This window comes from Excalfactoria chinensis, chromosome 1 (genome assembly GCF_039878825.1).
Source record: "Excalfactoria chinensis isolate bCotChi1 chromosome 1, bCotChi1.hap2, whole genome shotgun sequence".
NCBI lineage: Eukaryota > Metazoa > Chordata > Aves > Galliformes > Phasianidae > Excalfactoria > Excalfactoria chinensis.
This window is the reverse complement of record NC_092825.1, coordinates 163,474,375-163,491,960: the sequence shown is the minus strand read 5'-3', so window position 1 is coordinate 163,491,960 and position 17,586 is coordinate 163,474,375. Positions and strand designations below refer to the sequence as shown.

General features: G+C 38.8%; 1 protein-coding gene across 4 annotated transcripts in view; it reads left to right on the top strand.

The window, feature by feature from the left end:
- FRY (FRY microtubule binding protein) overlaps positions 1-17,586 on the top strand; it is a 235,717-nt gene that overhangs the window by 214,198 nt on the left and 3,933 nt on the right. For 3 of the 4 annotated variants that reach the window (XM_072361601.1, XM_072361602.1, XM_072361599.1), the window contains 5 exons: positions 76-265; positions 6,427-6,576; positions 7,974-8,072; positions 8,536-8,619; positions 15,232-15,249. In XM_072361601.1, the coding sequence (XP_072217702.1) occupies positions 76-265; positions 6,427-6,576; positions 7,974-8,072; positions 8,536-8,619; positions 15,232-15,249 (541 nt within the window). The remainder of the gene's footprint in view (positions 1-75; positions 266-6,426; positions 6,577-7,973; positions 8,073-8,535; positions 8,620-15,231; positions 15,250-17,586) is intronic. The other variant, XM_072361600.1, reaches the window with a different exon arrangement.

Sequence of the window (17,586 nt, the reverse complement as noted above, 5' to 3'; positions counted from 1 at the left end):
CTCTTACAGTGTATTTTATCTGCCACCTCCTTGTGCTTCTGCTTTCATCACGGTTTATTTTCTTTTCTCCTTTAGTTTTGGAGATGTTGATCGAAATGCCTCCCCTCCTCCATCACCATTTTTTTCTGCCATCCTTGCTGCGTTTCAGCCAGCAGCATGTGATGATGCAGAAGAAGCCTGGCGTAGTCACATCAACCAGCTCATGTGCGACTCTGATGGTTCCTGTGCAGTTTATACATTTCATGTGTTCTCTTCCCTGTTTAAGGTGAGAAAATAAGAAACAAATTAAAAACATGTAGGTTGTTCATGGCTACTGGGACAGCTTTTGACACCTGTAGTAATGAACTAACAGGAGTAGTTTTTCAAGTTTTTCAAGTGAAGTTATACCAGGTTTTCACATAGAATTGTCTTCTATGACTAGCGTTGTCTGGATGAGGAGCTACAAGAGATGGTTTAGTGGCCTGTGTTAGCAATGGTGATGGGAGGACGGTTGGGCTGGATGGTCTTGTAGGTCCTTTCCAACCTTGTGATTCTATGATTCTGTGATTGCATTGTCATAGAAATAATACTAAAATAAAAATCTCACACTTGAAGGTTTGAAAATAACACTAAAAAAAATAATGTGGATCTACTTTAAAGGGTATTTTCTTCCATGCTTTACAAATTGCTGGAAATAGCCTTTTCACCTCAAAGGAATGTTAATATTCCATCTTAAACTGTTGAAATTTGCCAGTGGCCATTGTAAATGTCAGCAATATTAAATATTCTGTAGCTAATCACTTGCATAGAAATATCTGGCTGCCATCGTGTAACATGAACTGCAGAAAATGAGTCTAAAAACTATAAATAGATCTTCATTCTAAAACTGTGTATGTACAAAGACTAGCATCATGCAAAAAGATGAGAATAAAGGGGTGAAACATCTGAGCTGTTCTAAGGAACCACTATCTAGTTTGCATGTAATTAGTTCTCAAGCTTATTTTTATGGTTTCTCCTGCTTTATATGAGGCAGCTGCAGGATATATCACATGTGCAGCATTGTACACAGCAGCCAGGTAGTTTCATGCAGAGTTAAATTACAAATGGTCGCAGAGTATGCTGTTGTTTTTAGCAAATGTTTTAGCAGTGGGTACTGTGCTAATAAATATACCAGCTAACAAATATACCGTCTTGAGATCTTTTAATGTATTGAAACTGTCCTTATGAAAAAGAAGCATCAAAAATTAGGACTCTCTTCTCCATCCTTTTTCCTCTGGAGTTAATGTTATGCCTTTTAGCTGTACTCTGTGTTCTCCTTTAAAGATTACACCACTGCAAACAGACATACCGAAAGATAAGCATTTAAGCACTAATAAATGAAAAAAGTCTCGGTGCTGACTTAAGTGCATGACGGGTCTGCTCTGAAAATAAGTACTGTGGTTCTTCATGATGTGTACTTCAGCTTTTTCTCTTTACGTCAGTCTTAGAGGTTGGTAGCCCTGTTCACGTGTTTTGAGAGCTGTCTTTTTTCTCCTCCTTGAAGGGGTGAAAAGGAATTGTTGTACACTGCTGAAAATTAAAACAACATATAATACCCTATAATGCAAAACCTGAACATTAGTTGTGAAGTGCCTGTTTAACTCCAAAACCTGACACACAGTGCATTACTATGTTCTGCTTCTCCTGTTTTCTAAAGATAGCCTACTGATTTTTTTCAGCTGATACCAGATAAGATAGATTTAATACTGCTCTTAAAAGCTTTTTCAATAACAGTAGAACAAGGATAATAGTAAATTTTTTTTAAAAAAAAGGGTATCGAGATATCAAGAAACCAGGATTTCCTAATTTTTGACCCTCACCAACAGGGAGTTTCTGAAATAGGCCCAGTATGTGCAAGGCCTGCAATGCAGAGCACTGCCAAGATATTTAACTGTGAAACAAAATCCTTGTTTGGTGCGGCCTGTCAACTAAATACTTGGTGAAGCAAAAGCAGAGTGTTTTCCAGGGTACCTACATTTTGGTCTTTATCAAGTTGATGGTGACTTGGATGTTTGCCCACAACACACTGAACTTGTTTAACATTCCTGAAATTGTTGAAGTACTTTTTCTGTAAACCGGTCGTATCTCAGAGATCTCTGGATAATCCTTTCAGGTCTCTGCTCTAAGCCGCCTCTTTGATTTCTGTCAAATCAAATGTCTTTCAGAAAACCATGCTGTTCCAAGACAAGTAGATTTTTGAGCCAGTGAGTAGTTTGCACAGTTGAGCCTTTTTGTTACTAAAAATCCTCTTCCCAGAAGAAAAAATATCAGATTAAGAGAAAAAAATTCAGAGAATGTTTTCTTATTACTCACATCCACATGAAACAGAGCGACAACATGCAAACATGTACCTGTGATGCAATATGATGATGTTGTCATTATTACTCCTGATAATCTTACTTATTAAAATATATGTATTTCATTCAGGCCCTGCTCAAAAGACTTCAGTCAGTGTAATCTGTACCCAAACGGACATAGCTGAGATAACTTGTTATAGAACTGTTTGTCCATTTAATTGCAAAATAAATTTAATTAGCAAAGTACTACATATAGACGCCAATGTATGGTTTCTAAATGTGTTCTTTTATTGCCAGTTGTAATACTTCACAACAGTGTTTAAGTCTGTTGTATTCTTATAGATAGATTGTTGGTTTCGTGAGTATATGAAAAGGAATGCAGTAAAGGAATAAGTTGTCTGGCTCCTAAATGCTATCAGCTGTTGTTGAAGCCATGACTGAAATGTTTTGAGGAGGTTATGTTTGTGAAATAAAGTAGGATTGTTTGAAGTCATTCATAGAGTGCTGGAAGAAAACTGAGGAGTTTGTGGTCTTTATCTTGCCCTGGGCTACAACTTTCACCTTGTTCAAATGGTTTTTTAACTTCTTTTTTTTGTATAAACTGTTCTTAACTTGTGTGCTAAGATGAAGCCTCGCAACATTTTTAGTCATTGTTGTTCATTGTTCTTCCTATTCCTTGAAAACTCCTCTTCCTCTGTTTTGTGTCCATGATTTCTTGCTCTGCTCACTGTGGTACATTCTTATCTTTGTAGTTACTGCTTATATTTGAAAACCACAGTCATGACTTCCCCTATCCCAATCTGGTCTTATTTAACTTCAGTTCTTAACTTCAACCATCACCACAAAAGTTGTATTTTCTAAACACCTAGATGTTGCTATGGGCTTTCTTCATAAGTTTGTGTATTCTTTGAAAACCAAGATAAGGTTCTTTACTTTGGCCTAAGTTCTTACCAGCACTAACTAGAAGTGAATTAGATGCTCCGTAGAAGCTGTTCCTGTATAAAATCTTGTGTCTCTGTTAAAATTGCTTTACTGTAGGATACAGTTAATTCATTTTTTCACTTGTAATGCAACCTAATATGTAGATCTTTTTCTATGGAGCTTTGCCCTCCTGCCTGCTCTTCATCCTGAATGCACTCTGTGATTGTTTCTTTGTAGGTGTACAACCTTGTCCTTCTTTGTTCCCCTGCACCATTTTGCCAAGATCAGTGTGAATTATAATCCTAGCTCCCAAATTGCTTGCAGACCCCACAGTTCAACCATCTCTGCATTTAATAAGCGTGTTGCATGTTCCATTATTCAGTGTTTTCATTAATGATTTGGGTAGTGCCTGAGACAGATCCCAGTGGAATCCTACTCAGTTTATCTTTTGAATTGGACAGTGAACTGTTGATAATTAACTTCTGAGCATGGTTTTACATACCACGTTACCTGTAGACCCATTTTTCCTACCTAAGACAGTAAATACATTAATATAGAACATGTCATTTTTTTCTCCAAATAGAATGTTTAAGCCTTTTGTGGCAGCTAACTTGTTTGATGTGATTTGTTCTGAACAAATTTGTACAGCCTGTTACTCATCTCTTACATGTTCCTTCATTTCTCTGAACTTAGTGATTAATTCCTTTGCTCTTGTTTTTTGTAGATAAACACTTCCCTCATGTTTTTTATAACATCCTGTATTCTGTGAGTTCCAAAAGATCATTGTTATGGCTTCTAGATTCCTTTACCCAGTATTATTATTATCATAGCATGAATTTCCCTAATCTGCAATGATATAAAAATATCAGTTCTTATGTTAACTTTTTCTGATGTATCATTGATGCTCTGTTCTATCTGTATGCAAATGTTCTGTCTGGTATTAGTAGGGCAAAAAAGGACATTAAACTCATCAGTCTTTTCAGTAACTTCAGATAGCCGCTATTTCTCTCCATTGTTACTCTTTGGTCTTTCTCTTAATTATCTGTAAAATTCTTTCTCGACATTCTTTCTCTTGCTAGTTTATTTGGCATCTCCCTCTCTGATTATGACAATGTCATGCTGGGTTTGGTGCCTGAGCTAGTAATTGATCATAGTTTTGCGTCATGTTCTTCTTAGCATGAATATTTGTTTCAGTGGAGTATTTGCGAGTTAGCCAAATGTATGTCCCAAATTATTTTCTATCTTTCAATTCTACAGAATGAACTTCTGGCCTCTTTTTAAGAGTAAAGGAATGGGCAAGTCTTTATTATGTCCTGTCCCCCATGTAGTTCTTTCCCATGGGCTCCTTCTGGTAAATTCTGAAAGCACATCAGTCATTTGCATTATTTCTATGATCTGTCTCCTTCACTGGCTCCTTCCTTCAACCCTTCTCCTTCTCCTTCCTTCAATCATAGTTGCTCCTCCCCAGGAAGGGGTTGTGGCACTTAAACAGGTTACCCAGAGGAGCAGTGGAAGCTCTTACCTTGGAGCTTCTACATCGCACCTAGACAAAAGCATGGCTGATTAGATCTAGTTGTGTTGGCAGCAGTCCCACTAGATGTTCTCCAGATTGCCCTTTCCAATCAGTAACTCCAGGACTCTGGTCCATGATGCTGCTTATTAAATGTCCTTCCAATTCCATGTTCTCAGCTAGCTCTTCTCTGTTGGTTAGGACCAAATCTAGATCTCTTTCCTTTGGCAGGAGAGCTGTCAGCAGGTTTTACTAACAGTTGAATTTAATCTTTCTTCTCAGAAGATACCTAAGTAGTAAATGCAAAGCAGTCACCAAGCACTGTGATTGAGATGATCTGATAGTTGCTCATAAAAATAATTATTTACCTGTTTTTGTGGTAATTAATAAACGCCCCTTGTCTCAACCACAGACTTAAGCACAGCAGAGAATCTGAGCCCTGTGCTAAGTGACGTGTCTAGAGCTTTGCTGATGTGTTGAAGATGGTAGAAAAATACAGTAAGACAAACAGCAGATCTTGACTGTGAGCAGGACTGGTTCAGATGCTTTAGAGGGTTCTTAAGTTGTACTGTAGATAAGGCTTTTCTTTAACTATTTCATAAATAATCTGTGGTGCATACCCTACCTGTAATGTGATGGTTATTATAGATTCTTTTGAAGAGTCACCCAATCCAATAGTGTCTGTTATCCATAAATTCCGAACTGAGCTCGCTTCATTTTAGCTACTTGACATCTAGAGCCCAGAACAGTAGGACTAGAGGCCATTTGTTTGGGAACCGCTTTTCTCCCGCGAGGAATGCTTATAGTAATGTAGGTCCTAATTTAACACTCCTCAGAGAAATACCTAGAGTTATATGGGGTAAAATACAAAAATGCGTATTTTTATTTAAAAAACATTTTCACCTTATTCTCACCAGCTGGGCAGTTGTCCTTAGTGAAATATACATTAGATAAACTGTTACAGAACCTGTTCTGTATTGATCAATACAATTACTTCATGTCCTGCGAGACTAAATATTTTTGTTACTCAATATATTAGCCACTGAAAAGGAAGTGTCAGCATTAGAATGGTTCTGATGCTTCTGGAGGACTGGGCTGTTTAGGGACTCAAAATGACAAAGAAATGAAAACTTCAGAGAAGAATAATTCCCGGATGCAATGCAGTATTTTTGGAGTCCTCCCAAACAACAGCAAACTTTTAGTAAGAAACCTTTTCCCTGAGGGGAAAGCAAAAGTTCTTCTCTGCTTTTCCATGCTGCTGTTTGGCGTTTGGATGTCCATTATATTGTCTGAATAACCACTTGACATGGAATAATAACAAAACAATGCCCGGAATGGACAGAAAAAGTAATGTGCTGATCAACAGTGTTAACCCTGTGCTGACAAGACGACAAACCACATGTGGGTAAAAGGCTTTACGTAGATGGAATCATGTTTACAAGAAAATATTTGAGCAGTAGATGATTACGAACTCTGCAGCTAATTTCACAGCTGCACAGCTGTGCTCTCTCTCCAGCATAAGAATAATTGTTTTGCATCCATGAGCAAACAATGGGCTCTGCACAGGAAGACGACCTTTGGTGCACATTGTGACACACACACACTTAAAAAAAAAGAAATTCAGGTTTGTTATAAAAGAAGCTGAATAAGGGATATGATAAAGTGCATTTTGCTTTACAGAATATTCAGAAAAGATTCTGCTTCCTAACCTGCGATGCAGCCAGCTACTTGGGAGACAACCTGCGAGGAATAGGCTCCAAGTTTGTGAGGTCTTCTCAGATGTTGACATCGTGCTCAGAATGTCCTACTCTTTTTGTAGATGCAGAAACGGTGAGTATTCTTTTCCAAAACCAAATGCTGCATGGCAGTGTTTGTTGTTTCCGTGTCTGTTTCATGTAAAGGCAATTCCTGTATGGATACATCAAGAGAGTGTCCACCTCCCATCTCTGAATTTAATTTTTTCTCTTGTTCTTAAGCAAATTTCCATTAACTTCTCATACTCTTCTAAATAGGTAAGTGCTGGCAGATGGCAATGTGTTGAGCCTGTACGCCAGAAAGCAGTATAAAAGAGGTGTCTGCTGGGTTTGTTTGACCACACAAATGGCAAAGGAAAAGCTGCTTTGTACATAGTTCATCATGGCTTCACATGACATACTGAAAAGATTGTAAGAAATATACATAGGTCGCTCCAAAAGTTATGCCTTCTGTTTATTTCCATGGAAACCACAATAGATACAAAGAGTACAGCAACACTATTTGATAGAGCAAATTCTCAGCTTCAAAATACTATTTTACAACATAGTCACCACCATTAGCTGTACATTTTCACCAGTGATGAACCAGAGCCTGCATGCCACGCTCATAAAAATCTGCACCAGTGGAGGTGACCACTGTTATATGCTTAGTGTGACATAATGATTGCTAGGAAAATGTAACCTGTACAATCCAACTTGATCCATGCTAACATCCAGTGTTTGGTCTCCATAACCATTCAGCAAGTGTCAGTGAATGTCAGTGGGTGCCCTTATGTTGTCCTCATGGAGGAATTCAGCCTTTGCTTCAGACGCACTTCCATGTCAGGTGTCACTTCTGACGGACTGTCCCTCTGCTGCCATCTGTCGCACGGTATCAAAACGTGATGGGATGTTGGTGAGAAGGTTCAACTGCAACTGCCGAATCACCAACATCCACCTCTGATGTCATGGGCCAACATCAGAAAATAGGAGGCATTACTCTCAGAGCAGCCCTCATATGTTAGTAATTGAGGTGACCCTTCTTATTGTTTTCATTCTGGTCCATGTTTGCCCAAAAGCTTCAGGACAGTGTGACCTCACACAGGAGCATTTCTTCTGAAACGTGATCTTAGACCTGCTTTTGGCTGCCTTCTGTGACCGCAAAGCACTGTGCTTTATATCATTAGGGAGCTGTAGAGATTAACCAGCTGAGCTTCGTGCAGTGTTTTTGGTCTAGGGAAAATGTTCTTTGTGAAGCTGTTAGAACACAACTTCAAGTCCAAATTATCATAGGTGCACCAGTTGCTAGTAAGCTCTCAGTATAGTCTTCTATTTATCTACTTTTTTCATAAGCATAAAATGAAGTAATTTTCATTATTGGTATCTATAAACCTAAGTATTATTTTGCAAGGTATTTACTGTATTTCCTGTTCTGATAGTGTTTTTATGCTTTTATAGTGACATTTGCTAGTCTTTTTTATTTCATTTCTCCAGCTTCTGTCTTGTGGCCTTCTTGAAAAACTGAAGTTCAGTGTCCTAGAACTGCAGGAATACCTGGACACGTACAACAACAGAAAGGAAGCAACCCTCTCGGTATGCTGGATTGTGCTTTGTGCTATTCTTCTTGTTTTTCTATGTCTATATTGACACTATGTCAGGAGCAGGTAGTGCTGCATTGTTTAACATTCAATAAAAAAGTGTATTTCTGATACTGGATTCATTTCATGTTTCTTCCTGAACATATGAACCAGAACTTAAGATATATTAATTCCTTTAATTTTAGAAACATCAGCATGTTTAATAATAATTATTCCTTTCTCCTAGTTAGTAAATAATTCTTTCTTTTTCTTATTTTACGCAATTCCAGTATTAACACTACTAACAGAATGCAAAATTGCAGTTGTTTAAATTGTACTCAAAGCAAATTGTCTGTGTGAATAAAAATCTAAATTGCAATATTTTCTTTATGTGCTATGTAACTAAAATACTGCTGCCATTATGCAAATCAATCTAAGGGCCTTATTCACATCTTCTTTTAATTTCTTTCTGAAAACAGTGGCTTGCAAACTGCAAAGCAACATTTGCCGGGGGCTCACGAGATGGAGTGATCACCTGCCAACCAGGGGACTCAGAAGAAAAGGTAATGAGTGAGAAAAATTATTTCACTCCTCTAAAGTGACATGTGATATATCTTGTTCTCAGATCCACAAGGTCGTGGTGTACTTCCCCCATCTCTCACTGATGGGCTTTGGCATAATCCAGTTTTCACACTGAAGATGCAGAGGAACTGTTGTTGCCTCAGTCCTGGCCAAAGGAAATGACAGGTTTTCAGAGGCAATACTTAATGCCTTCCTATTCTAGACAAGGAAGCAGAGTTAACCCTGCCTAGGTTGTGTGTGCCATCCATTTCAGACAAGTCATTTTCCCACAGCACACCGTCTCTGAAAATCAGTCCCGATGTAATATGCTTCCCATTTTGTCTGCAGCTGTTACAGACTCAGCCAACAAAACAGAAAGACTTATCTGGTTGAAATCCACTTAAATTAGCAGTTATGAAATAATGACTGTAAAAATGACCAATTAAATTATTTATTCTCTAGGAAAATATTTATAGCAAAATAGCTCTTCTATCACGTCTAGTCACAAGCGTTTACAAACAAGCGTGTGCGTATATATATATATATGTGTATATATATATATATATATATATATATATATATATATATATATATATATAGTGTATATATATATATATACGCACACGCTTGTTATATATATATATATATATACACTTATATATATACTTAGTATATTAATCCCAGTTAAGAAAGATCCAGTGGCTGTGCCTATGATCTGATATACTACCTATAAGAAACAGGTGGTGTCTTTGTGGTGTAGAATGAGTTGGGAGCTGTTATTTTGTAGGGTTTTTTTCTCTTTTGGAGGAAGAGGAATGAGGAAATTGAGAAAGGAGGAGGATGAAGAGAATTTGCCAAAGTCAAGAAACAGCAACAGCATGTAGAAAAAAATAACATCTCCTATTTGCATGTACTATAGCTTATGAAAGGTTATAGTGACATTTTCAGAACTCTTTTTTTCTTTCTTTTTTTTCTATGAAAGACATTGTTTTCTGGTCATACTGGTTTTGATTTATCTTCTCCCCGAATTCATTTTATTCTCTTCTGTTTTTATTTTAACCTCTCATTCCATCTCTATGTATTTTATCTTCCAGTTTGACCTCAGTTGCATTTGTTTCTTTGGTTTGGTTTGATTTTGTGCCACTGCTCAATAATCCCAAATCCTTGCCATCCCTGCATTTTGGCTTCCTTGATTTTATTAGCAAATATAGTTTGCTAATAAATCCTCTGGCTATAATCATAGGTGGTGGGAATACTGTTCTGTCTTCCCCCATCTGGTGCTGGCATCAGCAAAAGTTGCACACGCCTTCCTATGCACTTAAAGAAGATGCTGTCTCTGTGACGGTGTGCTGGGATGTCATAAGTGAGTTATTCTCACATCTACAAAAGGGGGGGCCTGGAACATGTACTGCTACCTCTCCTGCCAAGTAGATCAGGGGAGGGAGATAAGGTATACATGGAGAGGCACAACAACTGGGCTGTCTGTGGAAGGTCTCTGCCCGCTGGTACACAACACTCCAAACAGTGGCTTCAGGTAGTAGGTGTTACGTATGTTACTGTACACAGTTTGTTCATACTCTTCATCCCTATTTTGGTAACCCAAAAAACGGGACGGAAGGTCAGACCTCCTGTTGATCATCTGCTTACTTTATTGTTTGAAAAAATACAGCAGAGAGAATACTGAGTTGAAGGAGTAAAGTATGAACTGAGCTCACATATAAATGGTCTAAGTGCTTCTAGAAGCTAATCAATATCTTCCATTTGCGTGTTTATTATTATTATTTTTTAATTAGGTGTTCTTTTTCTCAGATTTAAATCTGAAACCAGAGTCAGTATTCTTACTGCTTATCAAGCAGACTGAAAAGAAAGGTTTCTCACTCCTGCAAGAATCCTTGATCTATCCCAGCATTGTTCTTTCAGCCCAAAATACATTATCCCTTGGAAGTTGACAGAATGGTCGTTGGATCAATGGACGTATTTCTTTCTTCCCACTCTCAACTTACCTGTCAATGGAAAACAGCTCTTCCCAAGGGAGTTTTCTTGTATATAATAATCCATTCTGTTTATTCTAAAAAAGAGTAATGGGGAAAAGAGTCCATGGAAGCTGGAGAAATGTCATTAGAAAAGGAATAGGATATGCGATTCTTAGATTGACAGGTATGTTTTTTTCATGCCTTTCCTTTCCTGTTCTCCCTTAGCCTGGAAGGCCTAAGAATCTACCATGAAAAAAACATCTATCTTACATTAGGGAACCTGTCTTAACTCTTAGACTTGATGATGGTTTGACTAAGGCCTGAAATCCTGCTTAAAACTTCTGAGATAAAACATTGCCTAGCTAAACACAAATGGCCAAACATGAAACCAGGCTACTTCTGAAAAGATTCAGAAATAATCGCATGGAAAAAAAGCAATACCTTGTTCTATGGAGTGCAGAAATCCAGGATTCTCTGAACCCCCCCTTTGAAAAAAGCTTGAGGTGAAGATAATCCAACCTGCAGACAAGACAGACGTAAGACCAGATTCAGTGTTGCCATCAGGGTTGCGTCACAACTGGCTTAAATGGGTTATGCTTGCCTGCATGCGCAATTCACTTGGCACTGGTTTCCCTAATCAGATCTTAGTTCAAAATAATTGCACATGATTTGTTGACTATTGTTACTGTTGCTGAAAATAGGCAAAGGCAAAAATTCCTTCTTCAGATATTAAAGAAGCTTGAAATAGAAGTTGTAAAGGTCAGCTACTGAAGCTCGCAAATATAACAGCTGAATGTCCCAGAATGCCTCTCCACCCCTTATTCTTGCAATAGATTGCATGATTGGTCCATGTCTCTGATTTATAAGCTACAATGCTACATTCAGTCATTCGATGCTGCCGAATCTTAAGCAGAGAGGAGTTGGTTTATTGACAGATTAACTGCACATACCATTATGCTGTCTGTCCACTTGTAAGAGATGAGTAAATCTACTGGTACGCTCTTCCTCCCTACCAAATGGGGATTTTTAGTTTTTATCCAGCCAAAGACTGGTTTGGGGTGTTTTTGGTTTGTTTTTATTTCTATTTTTGAAAAGAGATGCACGGAAAATTCAGTTTTTATAGTCAATTATTAGTAGCTAATTCAAATAAGTGTTCATCTCCTAATGAGACATTCAGCTTACTCTGCAAGTCCAAAGTCAGTATACGCTTTCCTTAAAACTTGCTCATTAAAAGATCCCAATCTAATGTGTGGGCTGTACAAACTCAAGCTGTGAATGGATATTTAAAACACACTGCATCCCTTAACACTTTGCTGAAAAAGTTGAGAATGTGTCTTTTGCTGTGGGTTTTCCTGTGGCTGAAGGTTCAGTGACTCCGGGCTGAAGTTCTACATCTTGATACCATAGTAATCTGGAGTTAAACTGAGTCACAGTACACCTAAAGGCAGGGTGAATCTCATTCTTAAATTAGATGGTTGTTTGGAAATTAGATTAGGAATTTCAGGTTCTTTATACTATCTGACCACTGTTGGACAGATCCATGGACTCGCAATAAACTCAGTTTGGCTCTTGTGGTCAGCTTTTCTAGTGGACCATGGCTTGGTTTAGGCTTCCTCCAGGTGGAATAATTTCTGCTGTCCTTCTAGACCAGCGGATGCTGAAGAAAGCAAAACTATATATTATGTTTCTCTTTTTCTCTCTGATACATATACATTCATATATACATTAACTTTCCAGTTTGTGAGGAAAAGCTTTTGTCTGCTGTTTCAAATCACATAGAATATCCCAATAAAATGCACTTGCAATTAAAAACTCTCACACAAGGCAACTATTTTGTTGTGATGGGACTCTCCTGTGTCATTAAATGACTGAAGGCTATGTTGCTATCAAAGTTTTAATGTCTTAAGAAATAACTGTGTAACTTTTGTCTGTTTATAGTATGTAAAAATGATTCCTTGAAAAAACAAGGAAAGCCAGTGATCTAAAGATTAGATCACTATCTATCTATCTATCTATCTATCTATCTATCTATCTATCTATCTATCTATCAGATCTATCTTCTGTTCTGCTAATAGTACAGAAAAGTAATTCTTCTTCCAGTAGTAAATCAAAGTCTTGCTGTTTGAGTGGGAGCTGAGGATGCTTCTTAGCTAGTGATATTTTTGTTGTATAGTCATAGAATCATGAAATGATGGAATGGCTTGGCTTGGAAGAGACCTTAAAAACCATCCAGTTCCAATCCCCTCCCATGGGTTCTTCCTACTAGATCAGGCTGCCTGGGATCCCATCCCGTCAGGCCTTGAACCACTCCTTCGATGGGGCATCTGCTACTTCTCTGGCCGCCTGTTTCAGTGCCTTAGCACCCTCATAGTGACGAATTTCCTCCTAACATCTAAGTGACGAATTTTCTCCTAACATCTAACCAAAATCTCCCCTCTTGTAGTTTAAAACCATCCCATCTTCTCCTATTACTATCAGATTATGTAAAAAATTGGTCTCTCTCCTAATTATAAGGTCCCTTTAATCTACATGCGATCTCCCAAGAGCCTTCTCTTCACCAAGCTGAATAAGCCCAACTCCCTCAGCTTTTCTTCATAGGAGAGGTGCTCCATCCCTTTGATCATCTTCATGACCCTTCACTGAACCCATTCCAACAGCTCCACATTCTTCCTGTGCTGGACACAGTACTGCCTGTGGGGCTTCTTGAGGGCAAAGAGAGAGATACAGCCGACAAAGCCATTAATTGGGTATTTTCTATCACAGTTCCCTTACAATAGGCGTTAAACTATAAACTGTGGAGAAAAGTGAAAGCCAGGACCATTCTGCCCAGATCCACAGTACTGGAGACCAAAAAAAATGTCATTTAGTCAAAAAATTACCTACTCAACTTCCAAGGGATATTATTTCATTTTTCTGTGCTTAAGGAGTGAGAAAGAAAAGCTACAATCGTGGGATTGGAGTCATGTTGAGTTGAACGAGTACTTCAGGGACATTTTATAATACTCCTTGAAAGATCTGCATGCTTTCTTCTGGTGAAGGAGGGCTTTACATATAAGATGAAATCCCGGTTCGCACCTCCTGCCCGCTGCCCACCCATGGAATTCACTTAATTTCTGCTTTCCCTCATCTTCTTGGAAGTCACTTCCATGGCAAATTAGAGGCTATATCTGGATTCACTGTTTTTCATAAGTCCACGAGAAACTTGTTGGCATGGCATGCTGAGAATCAGAGGAGCCTGAGAGAGAGGCAGACAAGATTTTAATAACAGAAATGGGCACACATAGAGCACGGTGCTCTGTCTGCTCATGTCCTCTTCCTATCTGAAGCGCTGCTTTACAAAACTTAATTTTCATGAGCTGCATGGAAGCCAGGATATAAAGGAAGGCTTTTAATTAAGCACTGCAGAAGGATAAAGCTGAGCTTGTCATGGTTTTGTTGAAGGTTAGTGCAAGATTTTGTGTGATACTTTTCATACGTTTTTAATTGTAAAGCCCGTGGAAAGGAGCCGGACTGAAGTACTTTGTGTGGCCATACAAAGGTAGCATTATTTGAGCTGTCCCTATTTGGTGACTTTGTACTGATTTACCGAAGGTAAATCATTTTAGTAAGAATTTCAGAAGTTTATTAATGTTTTGTGCATACGTACAGGCTGCAGCTGGGCAGACGTCACTGTGCTTTGTTGGCTACAACACTGACATCGTCATTCTGTTCATCTAAAATGTCACAAGAATATAACACAAATATGGAGACCTGCACTAAACATGCACAAAATGTGAATGTGGTTGTTGATAGAGAAAAGATGAGCGCTTCTTTTTGGAGAAGAGAAAATTATTTCTGAGGCGTTGGTCCTTAATCTTTGAAATGCTAATATGGGTAAATTAGAGTTTTTATTACTTTGCATCAAGGCTTACACTGACGTTTTAATAGCTCCAAGATTACAGATCAGTGAATCATGACTGGTGAGAGAAGGGAATGCAGATCTGAACAAGTGGCCCTGCCATGCAGTCAGACCAAACTGGCATTTTCCATGTGTTTTTTTCTTATGATTGTGTTAGATCAAGTTAAGTGTAAAATGTTTCCATTGTAGCGTGCCAAGTAATAAACCCAACAGCTTATCCTCCAAATTTCTTTCAATCTATTACATCCAAAAATAGAAGTATTCCTAAGTAAGAAAATATTTCTAATAAATAAATAAATAAATAAATAGAAATTCAGTACAGTTAATCGCTTGAAAACCCTGCATAATGTTTGAGTACTTTGCAATGTGAGCTCTTCACAATATTAAGAAAAGAAAATGTAAATAAAAGTGCTGTTTCTAGAATTTCCTAACCCAAATTCACTGTGAGCTCCTGTACTGCTGAGCGGGATAAATCAAAACTAATAAATATGAAGGTCTAACTGAGGAGGATATTTAGCCTGTAAACTACCAGACTGTAATTTACTATTAGAATTCAGAGCTTGATTTTATTGAGTGCTGTGCATGTCGTATGTAACATTTCCAGCCAGTTACCAAGGCAAGCATTGCTAATAGAGCTGACAAGTTATGCTGTTACAGATGGGCTGTGCTTCCTATTGCATGCATTACACTGACACTATACTTTCTTTCCTTTCCTTTTCTCCTGTGCCATGCTTGCTGTGTAGCAAATGGAATCTCTTGCAGTAAGTTGAAGTTCTTTCATATTCTCCGTCCATCTCTAGATGGACTAATACACCCCAATTTTACTGTTGTACTTCTAAGCATGTTTTCCTTTTCTGTTGTGATTTTCTTATAAAATATGTGGTTCTACATGCAGTGACTAAAATCATTTACTAAAATGTGTTTTGTGAAATCTAAAAATACCGTGCCAAAATTCTGACACTTTCATATGCTATTTCATGTTGTCCTTTACGTAGCTTTTTGAAAATGGAGTCTTCCAATGGTTATCATACGCTGCAGTGGAAGATCAGTTCTTATAAAAAATCTTTTAAATTCATGATTTTCAATTATTCTGTGTGATAAACTATAAATTACAGTTGGCAGTTGATTAAAATTGTTTTTGTTTCTATATTGGTGAATACTTTTAGGTCAGGAGGAAAAAAATTGAGTTCTTTGATAACGATAACTTCATACTAAATTAGTCAGATTTGAGCCTTCAGTTCAACCTTAGTTTGTCTTAATTCAGGTTAGCAGCCAGCAGAGTAGCACTGAATTATTGTGCCCCAAAGACCAGAAAATGGTGTATTACATGCCAAGCTATCATGAGATTTCCTTTTCCTTATTATGTTAGGCCATGTACTGGTTTTGAGTTAATTTCTACCTCCCTGACAACTTGAAGATTACTTGTGTTTACCTGCCAGATAGATTTACCAGTTCTCCCAAATTTGGACAGGGTGAATTTGATCCCTTCTGGAGGACCTGCTGTGTCCATGCTACTGAACCAGCAGGGAGCAAGTGGGCCTCCTGGGCTGGCATTACTGGTGCACTGTTGGCACCTTCCCCAGCTTCCATGCTCAACTGTGGCTCAGGAGTGGCCAGAAGACAGAGAATTTTCCCAGGAGATTGTATCTGAAAAGTCAGCCTTCCTTGTGGGAGGAGGAAGCTTTGTAACATAGATGCAAGTTTGGCAGCGCTGTGTGGCCTCAGTTGCAGTTGCAGAGAATGATCACTGAGCAAGTTTAATGAACAGACAGCATCCCTAATGCTCTACCTTATCATTCAAAACAGTGGGTCTTGTCCGTACCATGCCCATAATTCACTTCTGGCTGAGCAGGTTGCACAGCCGTTCCTTTCCTTTGACCCACCACAGATGTGTGGCGCCAGGTTGACCCCCACCACTCAGTGCTCCCCCCAGCTCCCACTTTCCTCCATCACCTCCCATGGGATGGGCAGGGACACCAGCTCTGCCCAGTTTTGACAGTGCCCTTGGTTGACTGTTCATAGCTTAGCAGTTGGTGCCCACCCTTACCTGATGACAAAGGTGAGATTTGCTGTCCAAGTGCTCTTTTTGACCTCAGCTCTTGGGCTTGTAAACAAATTTTAGAACTAAAATGCTAAGGATGTGCGTGAAACCCTGGCACTCACATATTGAACCATAGGCTGCGGTTGGACTTGATGATCTTCAAGGTCTTTTCCAACCTGGGTAATTCTATGAATTCTATGAATATGTAAACAGACAAATTAATGCTTACAATGTTTTTAAAGTACCTTTTCTTAGTATTTGTGCTGACATTCGCACTGACCTCAGTTGAGTAAGTAGCTGAAGTACATGCTGGTAGCCAAGCATGTGAAGTCCATAAAGGAAGCAAAGGCATTAATAGAATCTTCTTTCCTGCCATGTTTGGCATGAAGCTCTGCTGTCATTCCCCCAAGTCAGTAGAAAGATCACCGAGCCTGGTCACTCTGCCTGTGGAGATGACAAACCAAATGTGGTTTGAAGACTCCAAGTCTTTCCTGTAGAGGACTGGAAGCGTCCAGACATGCACTTGCAGAATTTTCACTTCTGTAATTTGCCAAAGATGAAATATTCCTCCCCTCCTCCATCCATCTGTGGAGTTGTGAGATATCCCCTCCTGGTGACACACACACATAGCAGCACCACCAGCATGTTAGCTTGGTGTCTCTGGCACACGTGCCTGTTTCTTGTTACTTGGCTGTGTCCGACACACCTTTTGTGTTGTGCTGCACAGTACTATGGAAGAAACAAATCAGGCTTCACAGAACAGTTTGTGCTTGTCTGGGAGAATAAATTATAGAAGCTAGTATTATAGCATCCTCGTACACATTAAATTCTGTCCACCTGCTGTATGGTTTCATTAAGATGCTGGAAAATCCATGAGCTGAAGTTGAAGCTGCAAAGCTGGCATTTCCTCTGCCCCACTCCAGGCTGGGTTTATTTGTTTCTTCCTCTCCTCTCAGAGAAGCGGGCAGGAGCTTTGGCCTCTGTGGACAGACACTTCTTTGCTTCTGTCTTGGATTTCCATCCCCCCAGATGTGGCCTTTGGCCACCTGATACTTTG